This window comes from Sinocyclocheilus grahami, unplaced genomic scaffold, assembly GCF_001515645.1.
Source record: "Sinocyclocheilus grahami isolate Dianchi unplaced genomic scaffold, SAMN03320097.WGS_v1.1 scaffold40.1, whole genome shotgun sequence".
Lineage (NCBI taxonomy): Eukaryota > Metazoa > Chordata > Actinopteri > Cypriniformes > Cyprinidae > Sinocyclocheilus > Sinocyclocheilus grahami.
Genome location: NW_015505219.1, coordinates 253,616 through 271,088, shown reverse-complemented (window position 1 = coordinate 271,088; position 17,473 = coordinate 253,616). Strand labels below are relative to the sequence as shown.

Sequence of the window (17,473 nt, the reverse complement as noted above, 5' to 3'; positions counted from 1 at the left end):
TCGTTTGAGAAAGATGAGAGTGACATCTACTCGCTTCCACGAGGTATGCCATGTTCGTGAACATACATCTGCAGAGAATCTGGCTGAGAGAATTCTCAAGGGGACTGGTCAGACCACGAACATGAGGAGAGGTATTGATATGGAGCCACTCGCTGTTAAAGAGTATTGCACTCTTAAAAACGTGAACTGTGCACCCTGCGGGTTCATTGTACATCCTGATGCTCCATGGCTAGGTAGCTCTCCTGATGGAGTCATCTTTGATCCCTCTGGGAACCCACCATTTGGTCTCCTTGAGGTCAAATGCCCCAATATCCAGAGCTATGTGGACTGCCCCTATCTAAAAATGTCCGGTGGTGCTTTGAAACTCAGGAGGCAGCACAAGTACTACTGGCAAGTTCAAGGTCAGATGCTCTTGACAGGGCTAGAGTGGTGTGATTTTGTTGTTTGTGCTCAGGAAGACATGTTAGTCAAGCGAATTTATAAAGATCTTTATGTACTGCACAACATTAGAGAGAGCAGATAATTTTTTCTTTTACCACTACATACAGACGTGTTTGCAGTAAGTCACTCCAATGGCCTTGGGCATAGTATCTTTCAATAAGTTTAATCAGTTTCAATCAGTTCAGTGAGTTCAGGTGTTATTGTTAATTTTTACAAATCTATACAATAACTGAACTGATCTATTGTTAATTTTTGCGAGTCTATACAGTATTCAAACTGATCTGTTGTTCATGTTTGCAAGTCTATACAATATCCGAACTGATCTACTGTTCATGTTAGCAAGTCTATACAAAATGGAAATCGTTACTTAGTATACAGTACACATACTGTTATTGTTTTGCTGTTACACTGTATACTGCTGTTGTTCACAGATATTTTTATACTGTTACATAACTGTCAATGTAGACTAGCATACAATAGTACAGCTTTTCCCAAAGTGCACATGGACAATCAAGTTACTGTTGATGGGCTCTGAAAGGGATTTTGTGTACATATTTATTTATTTGCTTGCTTTAATAAGTGCGAAGGAATGTTGTATGTAACTATCATAATAAATGTAATTCGTGAATATAACTTATGACTCAACATTCAAATAAATAGAAAAGACACTTGAAAATACTGTTTCTTAGTCTTGTATTTCACCATAGTTGTAAATAAAGATTTGAGCAGGTGGCAGAAGATTGATAGAATTAGAACTGTGTTGCAATTGTAGGTTTAAGTATGGCTGCTCTAACAAAGGAAGGAGGTCAAAAGTTGGATTGTAAAATTATTTTTTTAATGAACCAACTGGTCAAGAAGAATGTTAATTATCAGGTATCAGTAATGAAAGAATGTTGGTACGAACTATATGTGGTAAGTCAAAAGGCAAGCAAAAAAAAACATCAGACCATCATAGTAAGAAAATTAGACAGTTTGCAGAAAATATTTACAATATTTCAAACCATGCCTTGACAAGTGGTCCATTCTGATAGTTAACATAATTATATGTGGCAAGTCAAAAAACATCCCAGATGAGACAAAAGCAACAAGCAAAAAAATCTATTAGGCAATCATAGTAAGAAAATTTGACAGTTTCCAGACCATATTTACAACAGTATATTTACAACATTTCAATGTGCCAAATGAAGACTTTAAAAGACTTAGTACACAGACAAGAATGACACTGTGTAGACTCACTGGGCCCATGCCTTGACAAGTGGTCCATTCTGTTAATGAGAAGACATGACACTGCAAACAGTTGATTAATGCTACCAGCAATGGACAAGGGGATGACTGCATCAAACAACTTATGTTCCTTCACCCGCCAGATCAGGCGTTCAACATGTACCCTGAGCCTGGCCACAGACTGAGTGTGTCTCAGCTCTCCGGCAGACATTTGTGTGCCCTTGGTCACAAAAGCAGGCCTGTGGATTGTGCATGGTACCAGGTTATCAATTAAGAAGCCCTTGTCCACCATTATGGCCATATCAGGGGTAAGGACGTCGATGATCCCGGATTGCTTGAACAGCTCCCGGTCACTGATTGACCCTGCATACAGTCCAGAGACAAAAGTTACTGCACCATGAGGTGCCATTCCTATCAAAGCCTTGAAGGTGCAGTGAGATTTGTAGTTGGAAAATACCTCACTCTGTAATAGCAGAGATGAAGGCATTTGGCAGCGGAGCTCGGTACAGTCCAGGATAACCTGGGTGTCTCGGAAATTCTTAAATTCCTCTGGCAGGTATTCTCGTACTCTCTCTTTCGGCAACCAAATTTGCACGGAACCTAAAAGAAAGTTCACCCAAGTGGTTATGATGCAGCTCACTGTAGTCTGATGGACATGGAAGCAATGAGCCAGGTCTTTCTGCTTGAGGCCCAAAGAAAGGTGCATCATGAAGAGGAAGAATTCATTGATTTTAGGAAGTGCCCGAGTCTTAACATATAGCCCAGTCTCCCTGGTGACTTTGGAGCTGGTGACGCGAATCATCCTGTATGTTGAAGGTTCAATCTGTTCCCAGAAGGCCATCATGTGTTTATAGGTTGCAAATCTGCAAAGAAATTTTTTTTTTCTTTTAAAACATTTAAGGCATAACACATGGTAGAATAATTAGGTAATTACTACAGTCTTAAACTGATTCTCAGATAATGAAACTACACTGACTTTGCACACACCCACCCCTCAACACTCACACACACATCCTGACACATTACACTGATAAACTATATAATTCTGGGATCAAGGTAGGTGGACTGACTGCGACAAAGTATTTGTGATACTTGTTGTGTATAAAGACATTCAGAACATGTTCAATGATGGATGGTAAAACCCTATTCAGAAATATGAGAGGTACGTGAGCGCAGCCCCTATAACGTTACCTTACAGTAGGCCTATGCCAGATAGGTATAGCCAACGTAAGGCTACAGCCTATGTACAGTTACAACTACATCCATAACTCGAAATGGTCATATAAAAAACACTTTACCATTGTGCTAATGGCTTACATAACAAATAATAATCACAAAATGGTTTTACCTTGTGTAAAAGCGAATATCCTCATCAGACCCTGCAAATCTCTGGAGGCCAAAGCGGCTATTCACCATGGCCTGCTCCAGCTGTTTCCGCAGATCTTCTATCTCTCTCTTCAACTCCTCATTTTCACATAGTGACAAGTCCAGAGCTGCAGGCTCCGGAACTGAACAATAATCATGACCGACTGTATGTCCATGATCAATTTCCATTTAGTTTTACTCCATATCTGATTCCGGTAGTGGTGGTTGCTCTCTTCGTTCCCAAACACTTAACCTCGGCGGCTGCATTTGGCGTTCACGGTTCCACTCAAATACTGAAGGGACAGCACCTTTTTTCAGACGCCTCCTACTTGTTCCTTCCACAAAATCATCTGGTTTGAAATGTACACTGCATACCTTTGTGTGTTTTGTGATTTGGAAGTTGATCCTTCTAATGTTTACAATGCATTTTTTCCTGATCTCGTCCTTCACCGGAAATGAATGAAAACTAGCACAGGAGTTGTAGCGTGAAGACACAGAGCACAGCGGGACACTACAGTGCTCCGATGCTGCCTTCATTTGCTTTTAACGTTGGAAAACCGTCTTTTCCATGGTTATGGAGAAGATATAAACTCGATTTAAAACTGTATAAAACTACGACGTTTTCTTTGTTGTTTTAGTGAGGGGGCATGACTCCCACACAGCTGATGGTTTCTCTTAGTTACCATACAAACCGGAAGCGTCCTTGCTGGTATAAAGTATGAGCGGAAATACATCACAATTCTCGTTGCTTAGAGCCCATTGGTTGTCGCTTGTGAAATTCACTGCTCATTTGCATAAAGTTAAACTATTATTAACTTTTGTAGCATGGCTTTGCCTACATTCGGTCGCTCATGTCGCCTGATGTCGCCAACACTCCACTGAAAATGAATGGGATCATGTTGCTTTGTTGCTGTGTGTCATTGGCAGTATGAATGGGGCTTTATAGTTGAAAAGCTTATCTGAATATGATCTCACACTTTTGGCACCCCATGCTGTGCATTTCAGCTGGAAACTGCAGCAAAATATGTAGAGGTAATACTGTTTTACAAAAATGCAGTCACCGCATATACTGTAGCTTTTATGAGATCAGACATCTCCTCAAACACATAGTCCAACCTAAGCACACAACCTGTTAATTTCTCCAGTAGCATTTCACAACAATTTCAAAGGACAAATGTAATGCTTTAACATTTGAATGATGTCAGACTGATATTTCACCACATTATCAGCTTTGTCAAGGTTGTTCTGGGGAAAGTGTGATCTTTTATATGTCAACAGCCAATTTCATAACTTCTTTGATTCAAGAAAAAGCCTAAAGTTTACATGCTAAACATGTAAATCATATAAAATATTATACACTAGTCTCCTGAACACTTTTAAAATAGTTGTTGCCTTTATTGTCACAGTCTTCAGTGGGTGTGCCCAGGATGGCCACCAGATGACACTGTTCTCTGTGAGCACATGGCTTGTGTTGTGTTTGTTTTGTGCCATGTGCTCTCTCCTGTCTATTGTGTTGCCCCTCCCATCTTATTACCTCGTTATTGTTTTAGTTGCTCCACCTGTGTCTCCCTCATTAGCCTCCTCGTTTGGTTTCCCATTTATTCTCCTGGTGTCTGTAATCCTGTGCTAATCCGTTGTTTTTTCATTGTGTGTGTTATGTCTGCATGTGGTGCAGTTTCGAGCCTGCCTGTCTGTTTTTGTTTCATTTTATTATTAAAGAAGGAACCATTCCTCCTGCACTTGAGTCCTCGCTTCCTCTATCCTCACGCACCGTGACAGAATGGATCAGCCAACATGAGGACTCAGCGGAGAAATGGCTCACTCCATCTACCGGTCTCCACTCTCTCCAGCCCCCTCTACCAGCGCATGCTCCAGCTGGAGACCTTGTGCTCCCTCCGTCAACGAGGGACTGAGCTGAGGAAGTTTGCCATGGAGTTCAGGAATGTGGCAGAGGGGCTGGGCTACAATGACTCTGTGCTTAAGGACTTATTCAATTATGCCCTTGATGAGCCCATTAGCCCCTGGAGCATGGCGGGATCCAAGCATTTATCCTTTGAGAGGTTTGTGGAGTTCGTGGCACGTTCCTCAGCTAAGGGGGCTGCAGTGCCTCCCGTGAAGGCCGGCAAGGCTGTAGCGCCCCCGAAGGAGGCCAACGAAGCTGCCGCACCCCCAGTGGTGGCCGAAGAGGTTGCCGTGCCCCCAGAGGCGGCCGACAGAGCTGCAGCACCCCCGGTGGTGGCCAAGGAGGCTGCAGTGCCCCCGGAGGCGGCCGACGAAGCAGCAGTGCCACCCTCTCGGAAACGGAGGAGGAGGAGGAGGAAGAATGGGTCCGCCTCGCCACCCCTAGAGGCAGCCTATGAGGCTGCAGCGCTTCCAGTGGCAGCCTATGAGGCTGCAGCGCCCCCGAAGGCGGCCGACGAAGCTGCAGCGCCCCCGGTGGTGGCCGAAGAGTCTGCAGCGCCCCCAGAGGCGGCTGATGAAGCTGCAGTGCCCCCGGTGGTGGCAAGAGAGGCTGCAGTGCCCCCGGAGGCGGCAGACGAAGCTGCAGTGCCACCGTCGCGGAAACGGAGGAGGAAGAAGGCTTCTTCCGTCCTTCAAGGCCGGGAGGCCTTCCTAGAGCCCGGTGCCCTGCCGGCGCCGCCCAAGCTCCCTGCCCTGCCGTCTCCGCCCAAGCTCCCTCCCTGCCCTGCCGGCTCCGCCCAAGCTCAAGCTCCCTGCCCTGCCGGCTCTGCCCAAGCTCAAGCTCCCTGCCCTGCCGGCTCCGCCCAAGCTCAAGCTTCATGCCCTGCCGGCTCCGCCCAAGCTCTGCTCTCTGCCTGCTCCACCACAGCTGCTTGCCCTGCTGGCTCCCTCCTTGATCCAGGCTCCGCTCTGGCTGCCGGCCAAGCTGCCGGCCCCGCCCTGGCTTCCTGCCCTGCTGGCCCTGCCCTGGCCTCCTGCCCTGCCCTGGCCTCTTCCACTACACGGGCCTGGCCCACCATCCCTCCCCCTGATCCACCTCCGTTCCGTCTCCCTCCAGGATTTCTTTGGATGGAGCGTCTGGAATCCGCTCCTTAAGGGGGGGGGGGTTCTGTCACAGTCTTTAGTGGGGGTGCCCAGGATGGCCACCAGATGACACTGTTCTCTGTGAGCACATGGCTTGTGTTGTTTGTTTTGTGCCATGTGCTCTCTCCAGTCTATTGTGTTGCCCCACCCATCTTGTTACCTCGTTATTGTTTTAGTTGCTCCACCTGTGTCTCCCTCATTAGCCTCCTCGTTTGGTTTCCCATTTATTCTCCTGGTGTCTGTAATCCTGTGCTGATCCGTTGTTTTTTCATTGTGTGTGTTATGTCTGCATGTAGTGCAGTTTCGAGCCTGCCTGTCTGTTTTTCTCCTTCGGGGTGGTTTGAGTTTGTTTTTGTTTCATTTTATTATTAAAGTAGGAACCATTCTTCCTGCACTTGAGTCCTCGCTTCCTCTATCCTCACGCACCGTGACAGTTATAAATAAGCCAATGTATTTCCTGATGTACTGTGTGAAAAATGTGTGCGGAGAATGACATGCAATTGATTGCCTGTGGATTATAAAGCTATACACTTTAGCTATACACTATAGCAAGGCAAGTTAGTAAGATGATAGAAATAATTTCCTCATAGAGTTCATCCTGTCAACAAGAAGTATATTGAGAGAAGACAAAAAAAAAAAAGACAAAACGTAACTGGTTTAACCTGATGAATCAGAGTGCAGATGTACTTTACAGAGCATGCCAGAGCTGCGACACATTTCAAGGTGAGTGCATTGCCATTTTGTCTTAACATTTGCTTTGAATTATGTACAGTAAATATTGTACATGTAAGTTAATGTTTTACAAAGGCATTTTATAGATGATAACATTAAAATGTGGGAGAACCCTAGGAACTTGTGTTTTATTAACTAACTACAGGGTTATAGGTTTGTTAGAGTTGTTTTATCTGTTACTCTGCATGAGAAATAAATCACATGACATTTCATAACAAGTAAAAATCAAATGAGAAGTAACATTGTGTTTGTGCGTATATCCGTACAAGTTTTTTCAATTTTTTTTGCTTTAAACAGAAAGTAAACAGTTTTGTATTGTCTAAACTACAGAACTATGATTGGAATGCCTGGAAAACTTTCAACACTTTGCAGATAAAGATAAAAGAATGACTGTAGTTTCTGGCAAAACCACGGCAGATTAAAAGAGAGAAAGAAAGAAAGAAAGAATTGGTTAATGCCTTTTGTTGTGTGTGTTTGTGCGTACATCCGTACAAGTTTTTTCAATTTTTTTTGCTTTAAACAGAAAGTAAACAGTTTTGTATTGTCTAAACTACAGAACTATGATTGGAATGCCTGGAAAACTTTCAACACTTTGCAGATAAAGATAAAAGAATGACTGTAGTTTCTGGCAAAACCACGGCAGATTAAAAGAGAGAAAGAAATAAAGAATTGGTTAATGCCTTTTGTTGTGTAACTAGTGTTTCTTGTAATTTTCTGGCTTCTTTTCAAAACCGTCTGAGAGGAATTCGAGACAAGATGGAATTTGTACATCTCTATCATTTTATACTGTAGGCTTTTATATAGCAAAAACAGCTGTAAATAAGGGTGCTTTGCCTTACGAAGAAGATGTTTATTCGAGTGTGCTATTAGTATACTTCTTTTAAACTAAAAATAGGAAAGTATACTTTAAGTCTAATTTGATGTACTTCTCAGACATTGGCTTTATGTACTTCTCAGAAATATACTTAAAATTACATTTAAGTATACTTGACTTATACTAAATAAATAAATATATTTGAGCTATACTTGTGCTCTGAGAATCCGTGTTTTCATTGTTATACTGTAAGAAACCGAAACAACACATGCTTCCACATGTATTCTAACATGATCATCAGACATAAAACAGCATCAAAACTGTGCAACGTTTGTCACAGTGTTTGTTGTGGTGACCTGGACTGGTCACTTGAGGGCGCTCTTCTGTTTTCGTTGTTTGTGTTAAACTCCATTTCCCATAGTCCCCTGCTCACTAATCCTGGTTTAATCGGTAACACCTGTTCATCATTAACCCAGCTATATATATCATGCCTTCTCTGTCTGTCATTTGCGTCTGGATTGTATTGTCTTCTTAGTTGGTGTTGTCGGTGTCAGGTTTTGGATTACCTTTTGCAACGTTTTGTTCTGTTTTGTCCTGTTATTATTTTCAATAAACTGCACATGGAACTTACCTTGTTTCCTCCTGGCATTCCGTGACAACGTTATGGAATAAAATGTCGAGCAATGAAGAGGTAATAATGACTGTCAAGCTTTGGGGTGTTGATCGACTCATCTACGTTTTGATTATCATTCTGAATCCAATTCATAGTCATTTTTCAGCTTTTTGTTCAAAATCTTATTTCTTTATTCTTTTAATTTTTTATTTATTAAACGTACCCACATTCAAGTGTTTAAAAAAAGAATGCATGAAGCTAGAATAACATTTTTTGTTTACAAGCAGATACCCTGTTCTTTCTTTTGATGTTTTGTATGTTCAGATATTCATATAACAAAATATATACAAATTAATACCTAAATAGGGACGTAGTAGTATACTTAAAGTATGATGTAAAGTTCACTTAAGGAAAACTTACGAGTATACTTGCAGTATAAAACTACTAAACTAGTAGTTTACTGAGACTATACTTCAAAGTGTACTAAAATGCTGCAAGTATTTAATTAGTAAACTATCAGTATACCTATAAGTTCACTTCTAGTATAGTTGCAGTACAAACTAAAAACATAGACTTAAAAGTATATGTTCATATACTAGAAAGTGGGCCAATTTAGTCCCAAGGAGTATTGAAATAGTACGCTACTAGTACACTGATATTTGTATACTTACTACATAAAGTATACTTAAAAATATACTTGAACTTTACTTAAGTATTCTTAATAAAATAAACTTGAAGTATACAAATTTTTGGTAAGGGTTCACACCTGGCTTGTTGTTTCGGAACCTGGCGCATTTCCCCTTTAGCTCGGTTCGTTTGGGCATATGTGAACACGGCAATCGTGCTCGGATCCGCGCCAAAACAATCAGTCTGAGATCGCCTGAACGAGGTTGTCTCGACTCGATTGAAAACTCTGAAGTTACTTTGAACTCTGGAGCGGTTCGGTTGTAGTGAGAAAGCAATCCGATCTAATGGACCAGTGAACCAGGCTATATCACAATGTATAATGGGTAATTACGTAAGTTCCGTGAAAAGCATTAGCTTTGTTGTTTTGCTAATACTTCAAAATAAACCATGTGAATGTCTGTGGGTGATCACGTCTTCGCCATTCAAAATCAAAGCGCACTTTTTCATTTTATAATGCCCTCTTATTGCTCTTCTTCCTAGTATGTGCATTTTAAAAATGTTTTCCCGATGAATCCTCGACTCCTGCTCAAAGTGACAAGTTAATATAACAACATCTACAAAAAAAACAATAAGCTTTTCATCTGTTTCATCTGAAGCTGTTGTCGTTCCATCCTGACAGATGACAGCCGTGACAGCTAAGTGGAATCCCGGAAAATAAACCGTGAAACTTTAACCAATGAGAGAACAGTTTACTCACACGTGACTTGTATTAACAAATTTGGTCCATTTAGAAACTTTGCCGTGTGAAAGTGAACCGCACCAAGAATAAAAAGCAACATTGTAATAATTTTAATCCCTGTTTCGGAACAAAGCAATCAATCTACAGGTGTGAAAGCAATCTAAATCAACTACAATGAATGTTTTTGAATTTTTTCCTACGTGCCACCGAATGGCTATCACAGTGTAGCCTTGACTTTTTTAAGATTATATTTTTGGCTTTTATAGCGGACAGTGGAGAGATGACGGGAAATGATTGGGGAGAAGATTGGGCATGGGATCAGGAAAGAACCTCATAAGGTAAGATACAAACTCTGGTCACCTGCTAAACATCAGCACAAGATGTCATGAGCGCAAAGCCCACTAGGCTATGGCTCTGGCATGTAGCCCAAGCTTAAAATGTTAAGATGGAAAACACAGGGTGCCATTATTAGGAAATGATCAGAACTCAATTTCCTTTATCTTTTTTTTTTCCTTAGATGTAATCTTGAAAATAATTATTACAATACTGATCATAATCAGTGCAGTAACATACACAGTCAGGACTGCATCCAAAATGAATCTCTATGAGAAGAAAGAAGAGGGAGGTGCTCTTAGCTGTGTCTGTATGAAGAGCAACTGTTCAATTAAACAACCTGTTGGATTTCACGATAAATCACAATTCAGAAATCCAAGGTAGGTTATTGGGGAGTTGTTTTTGTTATGGCTTTTTGTATGCATACTGTATAACAATTGACTACTCTTTTTCCTGGGGTTCTGCAGTGAGGTAAGGGAAGATCTAATTTATTACCAGTCCAGATGTGGAGTTTGTGAGCAGGTTCTGATAGATGCAGTCTCTGGCGATGGTTTAAGAAGACACTGTATCAGCTGCAACTCGGACCAGACCAGACCGTGTCCTGTCATGGAACCAGCCTTGATTGAAGAAACTGGAGATTTGCAGCAGCATTCTCAACAACCAGGTGATGATGTTTTTCAGAAAGTCAAAGATCAATACAAAACCATAATGAAAAACAAGTATGAGAGCTTATCTGAGGGAATCAAACTACAAGATGATCAAACCCTACTGAACAGTATTTATACACAACTCTACATCTTAGAGGGAGAGAGTGAAAGAGTGAATGAAGAACATGAGGTTTTACAAATGGAGAATAAATCCAGAACTCAACACTCACAAGACACTCCAATCTACTGCAATGACATCTTTAAAGCCTCAGCTGAAGCAGGATGTGAGGAGAAAGAGCAGATCAAGACTGTTCTTACTAAAGGCATCGCTGGAATCGGAAAAACCGTCTCTGTGCAGAAGTTCATTCTGGAGTGGACCGAGGGAAAAGCCAATCAGGAGGAGCTCCTGGAAGAAGATATGAGTGCAGAAATCCCTCAAACTCTGACTGAAATGTACATCCACTTCCTGCTGATTCAGATCAACATGAGGAACCAGAAGTATGAAGAGAGATATCCAGAGAAACTCCTGCAGTCCAACATAGAAGTGATTGTGAAACTTGCTGAAGTGGCTTTCAAACAGCTGATGAAGGGCAATGTGATGTTCTACGAGGAGGACCTGATTGAGAGCGGCATAGACCTCACTGATGCCTCAGTGTATTCTGGGATTTGCACTGAGATCTTTAAGGAGGAATCTGTGATTCATCAGAGGAAAGTCTACAGCTTCATTCATCTCAGCTTTCAAGAGTTTCTTGCTGCTTTTTATGCAGTTTACTGCTATTTATGTAGAACTACTGAATCACTTTTTGATTCACTACATAATTTTCATACACGTGTATTCAGTAAAGTACAAGAAAGTGAAAATGGACAGCTTGATCTGTTCCTGCGATTTCTGCTGGGCATCTCACTGGAGTCCAATCAGAGACTCTTACAGGATCTACTGACACACACAGAGAACAGCTCAGAGAGCATCGAGAAAACATCACTGTATATTAAAAACACAATTAAGAAGAACAAACATCTGTCCACTGAAAGATCCATCAATCTGTTCCTCTGTCTGCTGGAAGTGAAAGATCAGACTCTGTCCAGAGAGATTCAGGAATTTGTGAAATCAGACAAACACTCAGAGAAGAAACTCTCTCCTGCTCACTGCTCAACAATTGCCTACATGCTTCAGATGTCAGAGAAGCCGCTGGATGAGCTGGACCTCAAGAAATACAACACATCAGATGAGGCTAGAAGAAGACTGATACCAGCTGTGATCAGCTTGATCTGTTCCTGCGATTTCTGCTGGGCATCTCACTGGAGTCCAATCAGAGACTCTTACAGGATCTACTGACACACACAGAGAACAGCTCAGAGAGCATCGAGAAAACATCACTGTATATTAAAAACACAATTAAGAAGAACAAACATCTGTCCACTGAAAGATCCATCAATCTGTTCCTCTGTCTGCTGGAAGTGAAAGATCAGACTCTGTCCAGAGAGATTCAGGAATTTGTGAAATCAGACAAACACTCAGAGAAGAAACTCTCTCCCGCTCACTGCTCAACAATCTCCTACATGCTTCAGATGTCGGAGGAGCCGCTGGATGAGCTGGACCTCAAGAAATACAACACATCAGATGAGGCTAGAAGAAGACTGATACCAGCTGTGATGAACTGCAGAAAAGCTTTGTGAGTTAAGTTCATATATTAAAATAAATATAGAGTACAAAAAAAAAAATATATATATATATATATATATATATATAGCTGCAGCAATGCTAAACACAATGCAGCGAAGGCACAGTGCTAAGACTTGCAGGGTTTGAACACCTACATTTTGGTGTCGTGTTCCAGGGCCAAGTTTCCAAAGACCCCTTAAGTTAATAAAATATTTTGTTATAATTTTAACTTATCAGCACTACCGGTTTTCTTATTTTGAGGGGTCTCTTGAAAACTTATAGAGCCTTATGCAATGTGCCACACAACTGACAAATCTGTAAGATCCCAACAAGACATTCCATGCTGGAAGTACAATATGATTCAATACCAAAAGGTGTGAACAGATTGACAGCATTTTAAAATCAGGTCTTGTGGGAATTGAGTGCGCTAATGGTTGTCACACTCCACTGAGCATATCACGGCCTGGTTGACCCAAGTTTCTGTCCGGCTCACCACAAAAACTTCCCAGCACTCCCTATGGCCAGTTTGCCCCTGGCTCCACCTACTTTAAAGTTGATATCTGATTGAGTTCAAGTCTTTTAGCCATCTAATATAAATCAACATGCACACCAGCATTAGCTGGCAAATTACTTTATCTGTATGACAGCTCATGTGGAGACCACATGTCATGTGATGTCTTTTTTTTTTGTTAAAGTCTACAAAAGGCATCAAATCTACTTAAATACTTAAAGGGGTCATATGATGCGATTTAAATTTCTCCTTTCTCTTTGGAGTGTTACAAGCTCTTGGTGCACAAAGAAGATCTGTAAAGTTGCAAAGACTAAAGTCTCAAATCCAAAGAGATATTCTTTGTAAAAGTTAAGAGTCAGCCACACCTACCTAAAACGGCTCGTTCTAACACGCCCCCACATATCTACATCACTATGTGGGAAGATTTTCATAACGCAGCCCAAATGTTACATGCATCTCAAAAGTTATTGATTTTATTAAGTCATATTTTGTATTGATGATTGTACTAGAGCAGTGGTACCCAACCCTGTTTTTAAGTCTTTTTAATTCAACACACCTAATTTGACTTAACAGCTTATTAGCAGAACTCTCTAAAACCGGAAGTGGCTCTGCCAGATTAGAAAGACATTAAACACATGTACTGTTAATGTGCCACCAAGCTCAGGTTCATAAACTGTGGTTCCCAACCCTGGTCCTGGAGGCACCCCAACACTGCACGTTTTGCCTGTCTCATTTCTCTGACGCACCAATTTCAGGTCTTGAAGTCTCTACTAATGAGCTGATGACCAGTATCAGGTGTGTTTGATTAAGGAGACATGCAAGACGTGCAGTGTTGGGGTGCCTCTAGGACCAGGGTTGGGAACCACTGCTGTAGAGCAGGGGTGGCGAACATCGGTCCTGGAGAGCCGCAGCCCTGCAGGGTTTTGCTTCAACCCTAATCAAACATACCTGAACAAGCTAATCAAGGTCTGAACTAGGGATGGGCATGATTAATCGACGATCGATAATTGATCGTTAAGAATTTCATCGATCACGTTAATTTGTTATCGATTAATCTAATGCATTTTTTTTAATCTAATGCAGGTTGCGTAGTGTGAGTCTTGACGCAATTAAATGAATTTCCCTGTGTGGCAGCAATTAAGCATTTTACCACCAGGGTGCAATATTTGACACCATACTCGGTTATCTGTGATTTTCCGTTTTGATTTCAAAAGAATAATCATGAAGAGGTCATGGCGAAGTGTGGCGTGGGACCATTTTGATTTAAAAAGCGAAATAGTTCACTGCAAACATTGCGATGCCGTGTATAAGTACAACACGGCCACGACTCAAATAATGTACCACTTAAACAAAGTGCATCCGTCCCTGGTTAATGTCGGTGGCGGTGCAATGCCCATCCCTAGTCTGAACGGTTACTAGGAAGCTACAGGCAGGTGAGTTTTAATTAGGGTTGGAGCTGAACTCTGCAGGGCTGCGGCTCTCCAGGACCGGAGTTCGCCACCCCTGTTGTAGAGGATTTGAATTGGAGACCCTAACGTTGGGTGGATTGATTGTGGGACTCTTAGCAATGAGTGCGCACCGCCACCGTGTCTGTGAAATGTATCTGCAGCTTTTGGCCGCTGAGTGGCACTTTAACCACAAACTTCAACAAGTTATCAGGGTGAACATGTCACAGCGCATTTTTGTGAGTAGCAGTCAGCTTTGCCTTGCTGATGAGTTACATTTAAAGGCTGCAGTCAGCAGAAAATCTAAGAAAAACACTAGTTAACGCTGCATGAAAAGAGGTGTATACAGACCAGTATACTCCTGTGTAGACCGCACAATTTCGGACAAATCTGGAAGTATTACTGTCCGGATATCAAGCGTAGCATTAGTTCTGGCAGGTCACGTTAGTCAAGCTCGCATCAGCTGACTCTCAGCTGATCCCCATCAACCTATGGGAATACGACACCTAAGCATTCATATATAAGGTCCCGCAGTAGGATCAGCAGTTTTTGCATTGCTCAATAGCTAATTAAATGGCGAATTCGGCAGGCAAAACCATCTCTGCATTATTGTCATGAACTCCACAAGTTATGTGACTGTCTCACTAACAAGTCAGATGGGAACTTCATCCCCAAGAAGGATATCAAGAGATCGAGCAGCCACTTCACAGCTGCTCTGTTTCACTCTCTCCAATGTCTTCACAAGCTAAGTTCCATTTAATGCTCTCAGGTTATCTGCAACATGCGTGTTTCTAAGGCTATCTGTGTTGCTTGGGCTCATTAAGTTGTTTTCAGTTAAATGCTTGTGCTAGTTCATGCATGTGCGGTACTGCATCTGTTGTCACTGGCAGCACGCTGTCGTTGCAATATGCTGCGCTTAACGGGGGTAATGTCATTTCATGCATTCTGAGTTATTTACACTGTTAATTAAGAGTTGGATTCTTATGTGCGTGCGCGCATTCAGCGACCCAAGCGAGAGCGAGAGCAAGAACGCGCTGCTTAACGCGTTTCTTTCATGGTTTCGGAAGTCTTCGGCAGCGCCGCAGTTACTGCTCGAGTTACTAGCCTGCCTCCAGCTGGAGAGAGTGGCGCTTGCAGTTGGGGGCGGAGTTGGGGCGGGGACGTGGGGTCGGACGCTTTCTGCTCCTGGTGGTGACGCTCTCGCGGTGTGTTTGCATACATTCGCGGATGAGGCGAGTTGAGTGCGGCGTTTGTCAGTGCGACTACCTAAAGGGGGGTAAAATACGCATTTTAGGGGTGAAATATCACATTATTGGGGTCACTTAAAAGTTATTTAATTGGTACATGAAAAACAACCCGTGGCAACGGAGTTAAAGTAGCCCAATTCCATAGGAAAACTGCGGACTTGGCAACACTATTACTGAGGTATTCTTCCATGCAACAGTCATTTGTTGCCATGGCAAGTAGATTTATTTTCAGGGGACATTCAAGTCAAGTCAAGTCAAGTCATATAACTGCAGTAAAAGATTATGACTGCAGTAAAAGATTATGAGATGCATTATTTGAATGCTTGGCCAAAGAGATGTGTCTTTAATCTAGATTTAAACAGAGAGAGTGTGTCTGAACCCCGAACGGTATCAGGAAGGCTATTCCAGAGTTTGGGAGCCAAATGCGAAAAAGCTCTACCTCCTTTAGTGGACTTTGCTATCCTAGGTACTACCAAAAGTCCAGAATTTTGCGACCTTAGGGAGCGTGATGGATTTTCACACTTTTGTGCCATTCTGCTCTCCCCTTTTGGTCATTCATGTTAAATTGGATTGGCTGCTTTGAGGCTAAACCCATCCCCTAACCAGACAGCACACAGACTTTCCTCAAAAGTCATTTAATTGGTAACCTTGTGAATTATGCCACCCAAAACCCTTAAGCAAAATACGGAGCACCTAAAGGGACATTTGCAAAAAAATTAGAACTATTTTAAACTTGGTCTTCAGTACAAAGACATTGTTTCTGTTCTTGCATTCTGACACAGATCTAGCATTACTGAGCAGCATAAGAACAGCTTTTTCCTTCAGGCTTTATTCCACCTGACCTGAACAACACATATAACATCTCATGACTGTACATCTGTACATACTGTAGCATCTCAACTTACCACTTGTAGTACAATTGAAACCATCTTTCACACACTTTTAAATATACTCATCATACATAGAAAATACACTTATCTAGTATTTAAAATATAAGATTTAATATATAATGAATATTTACAAAATGTACTTATAATGTATTGTCCACATATTTTTATAGATTAAATAATTCATTTCAAATGTATTTTGATTATGTTAACATTCCCTTTATATGATATACATTTTAATTATTTAAACTGTACAATCAAGTACTTATTGGAAATGTACTTATAACTACAACATTACTAATATATTTTAAATAAAATCAACTTAATTTAAACTTAGGATATCCATATAAAAGTGTGGTAATTTTTAAACCATTCAAAGAACACTTTTAAGAAATACACTAATAAAAGTCCTCTGCATATTTTTGCGGTAGTATACTTTATTTCAATGAACTAAAACTCTATTTAAATATCAGTGGAATTCAGGATATCTATATAATTCAATATAATTTTAAAGGGAAACACACTTGAATGAATAATTTGCAGAAAAAGCAATGTGAGTCTCTGCTCGCTCTGCCATCAGTAGACGCGTTTCCATTACAGATTTGCGCAAAACTTTGGCAATATTTTATAAATGTCGATAAAAAAGTATTGCGAAATGACGGCGTTTCCATGCGACTAAAACGTAACCTTTTGCTTCTCGCGATAAGTCACGGCAACGCATTTTAGTGGGATTTTTGACGGATTTTGGCTATATTTATTCAAAGGAGGCTTATGCGTGTATCTTCAGAAGCAGCACAGAGAGCCGCTTCAGAAACGTGCGTGGCGCGGCTGGAATAAACCATAGACTGTATAAAAACATAAACACAAGCTTTGACTAGAGTGGCCGCAATCAGTTTCAGTGGCCGTATCAGAGCCACACTGCACCGCAGACGTGTGCAATGTAAATTGTCTTAAGCATTAATAGTAGGGAAAGCCCCTTATACTGGAGCACGGCCACTTATGAAGTGTTTCTTGGAGGTTATAGTACATTGAAGAATGATCATATGACTTTTTACATACGCCATGTGACCTGTAAATGCGAAAAAGCCGTTTCCATTGCAGTTTTGCGAATTATTCCTTTTTCGCATTGCCTGAAAAACC

At 41.4% G+C, this 17,473-nt stretch overlaps 1 protein-coding gene across 1 annotated transcript in view; it reads left to right on the top strand.

The window, feature by feature from the left end:
- The first annotated feature begins 11,002 nt into the window (after window positions 1-11,002).
- Window positions 11,003-17,473, top strand: part of LOC107582150 (NACHT, LRR and PYD domains-containing protein 3-like) — a 26,204-nt gene continuing 19,733 nt past the window's right edge. Inside the window, exons 1-3 of the mRNA XM_016267878.1 lie at window positions 11,003-11,696; window positions 12,026-12,038; window positions 12,105-12,253. Coding sequence (XP_016123364.1) covers window positions 11,032-11,696; window positions 12,026-12,038; window positions 12,105-12,253 — 827 coding nt within the window. The 5' untranslated portion in view covers window positions 11,003-11,031. The remainder of the gene's footprint in view (window positions 11,697-12,025; window positions 12,039-12,104; window positions 12,254-17,473) is intronic.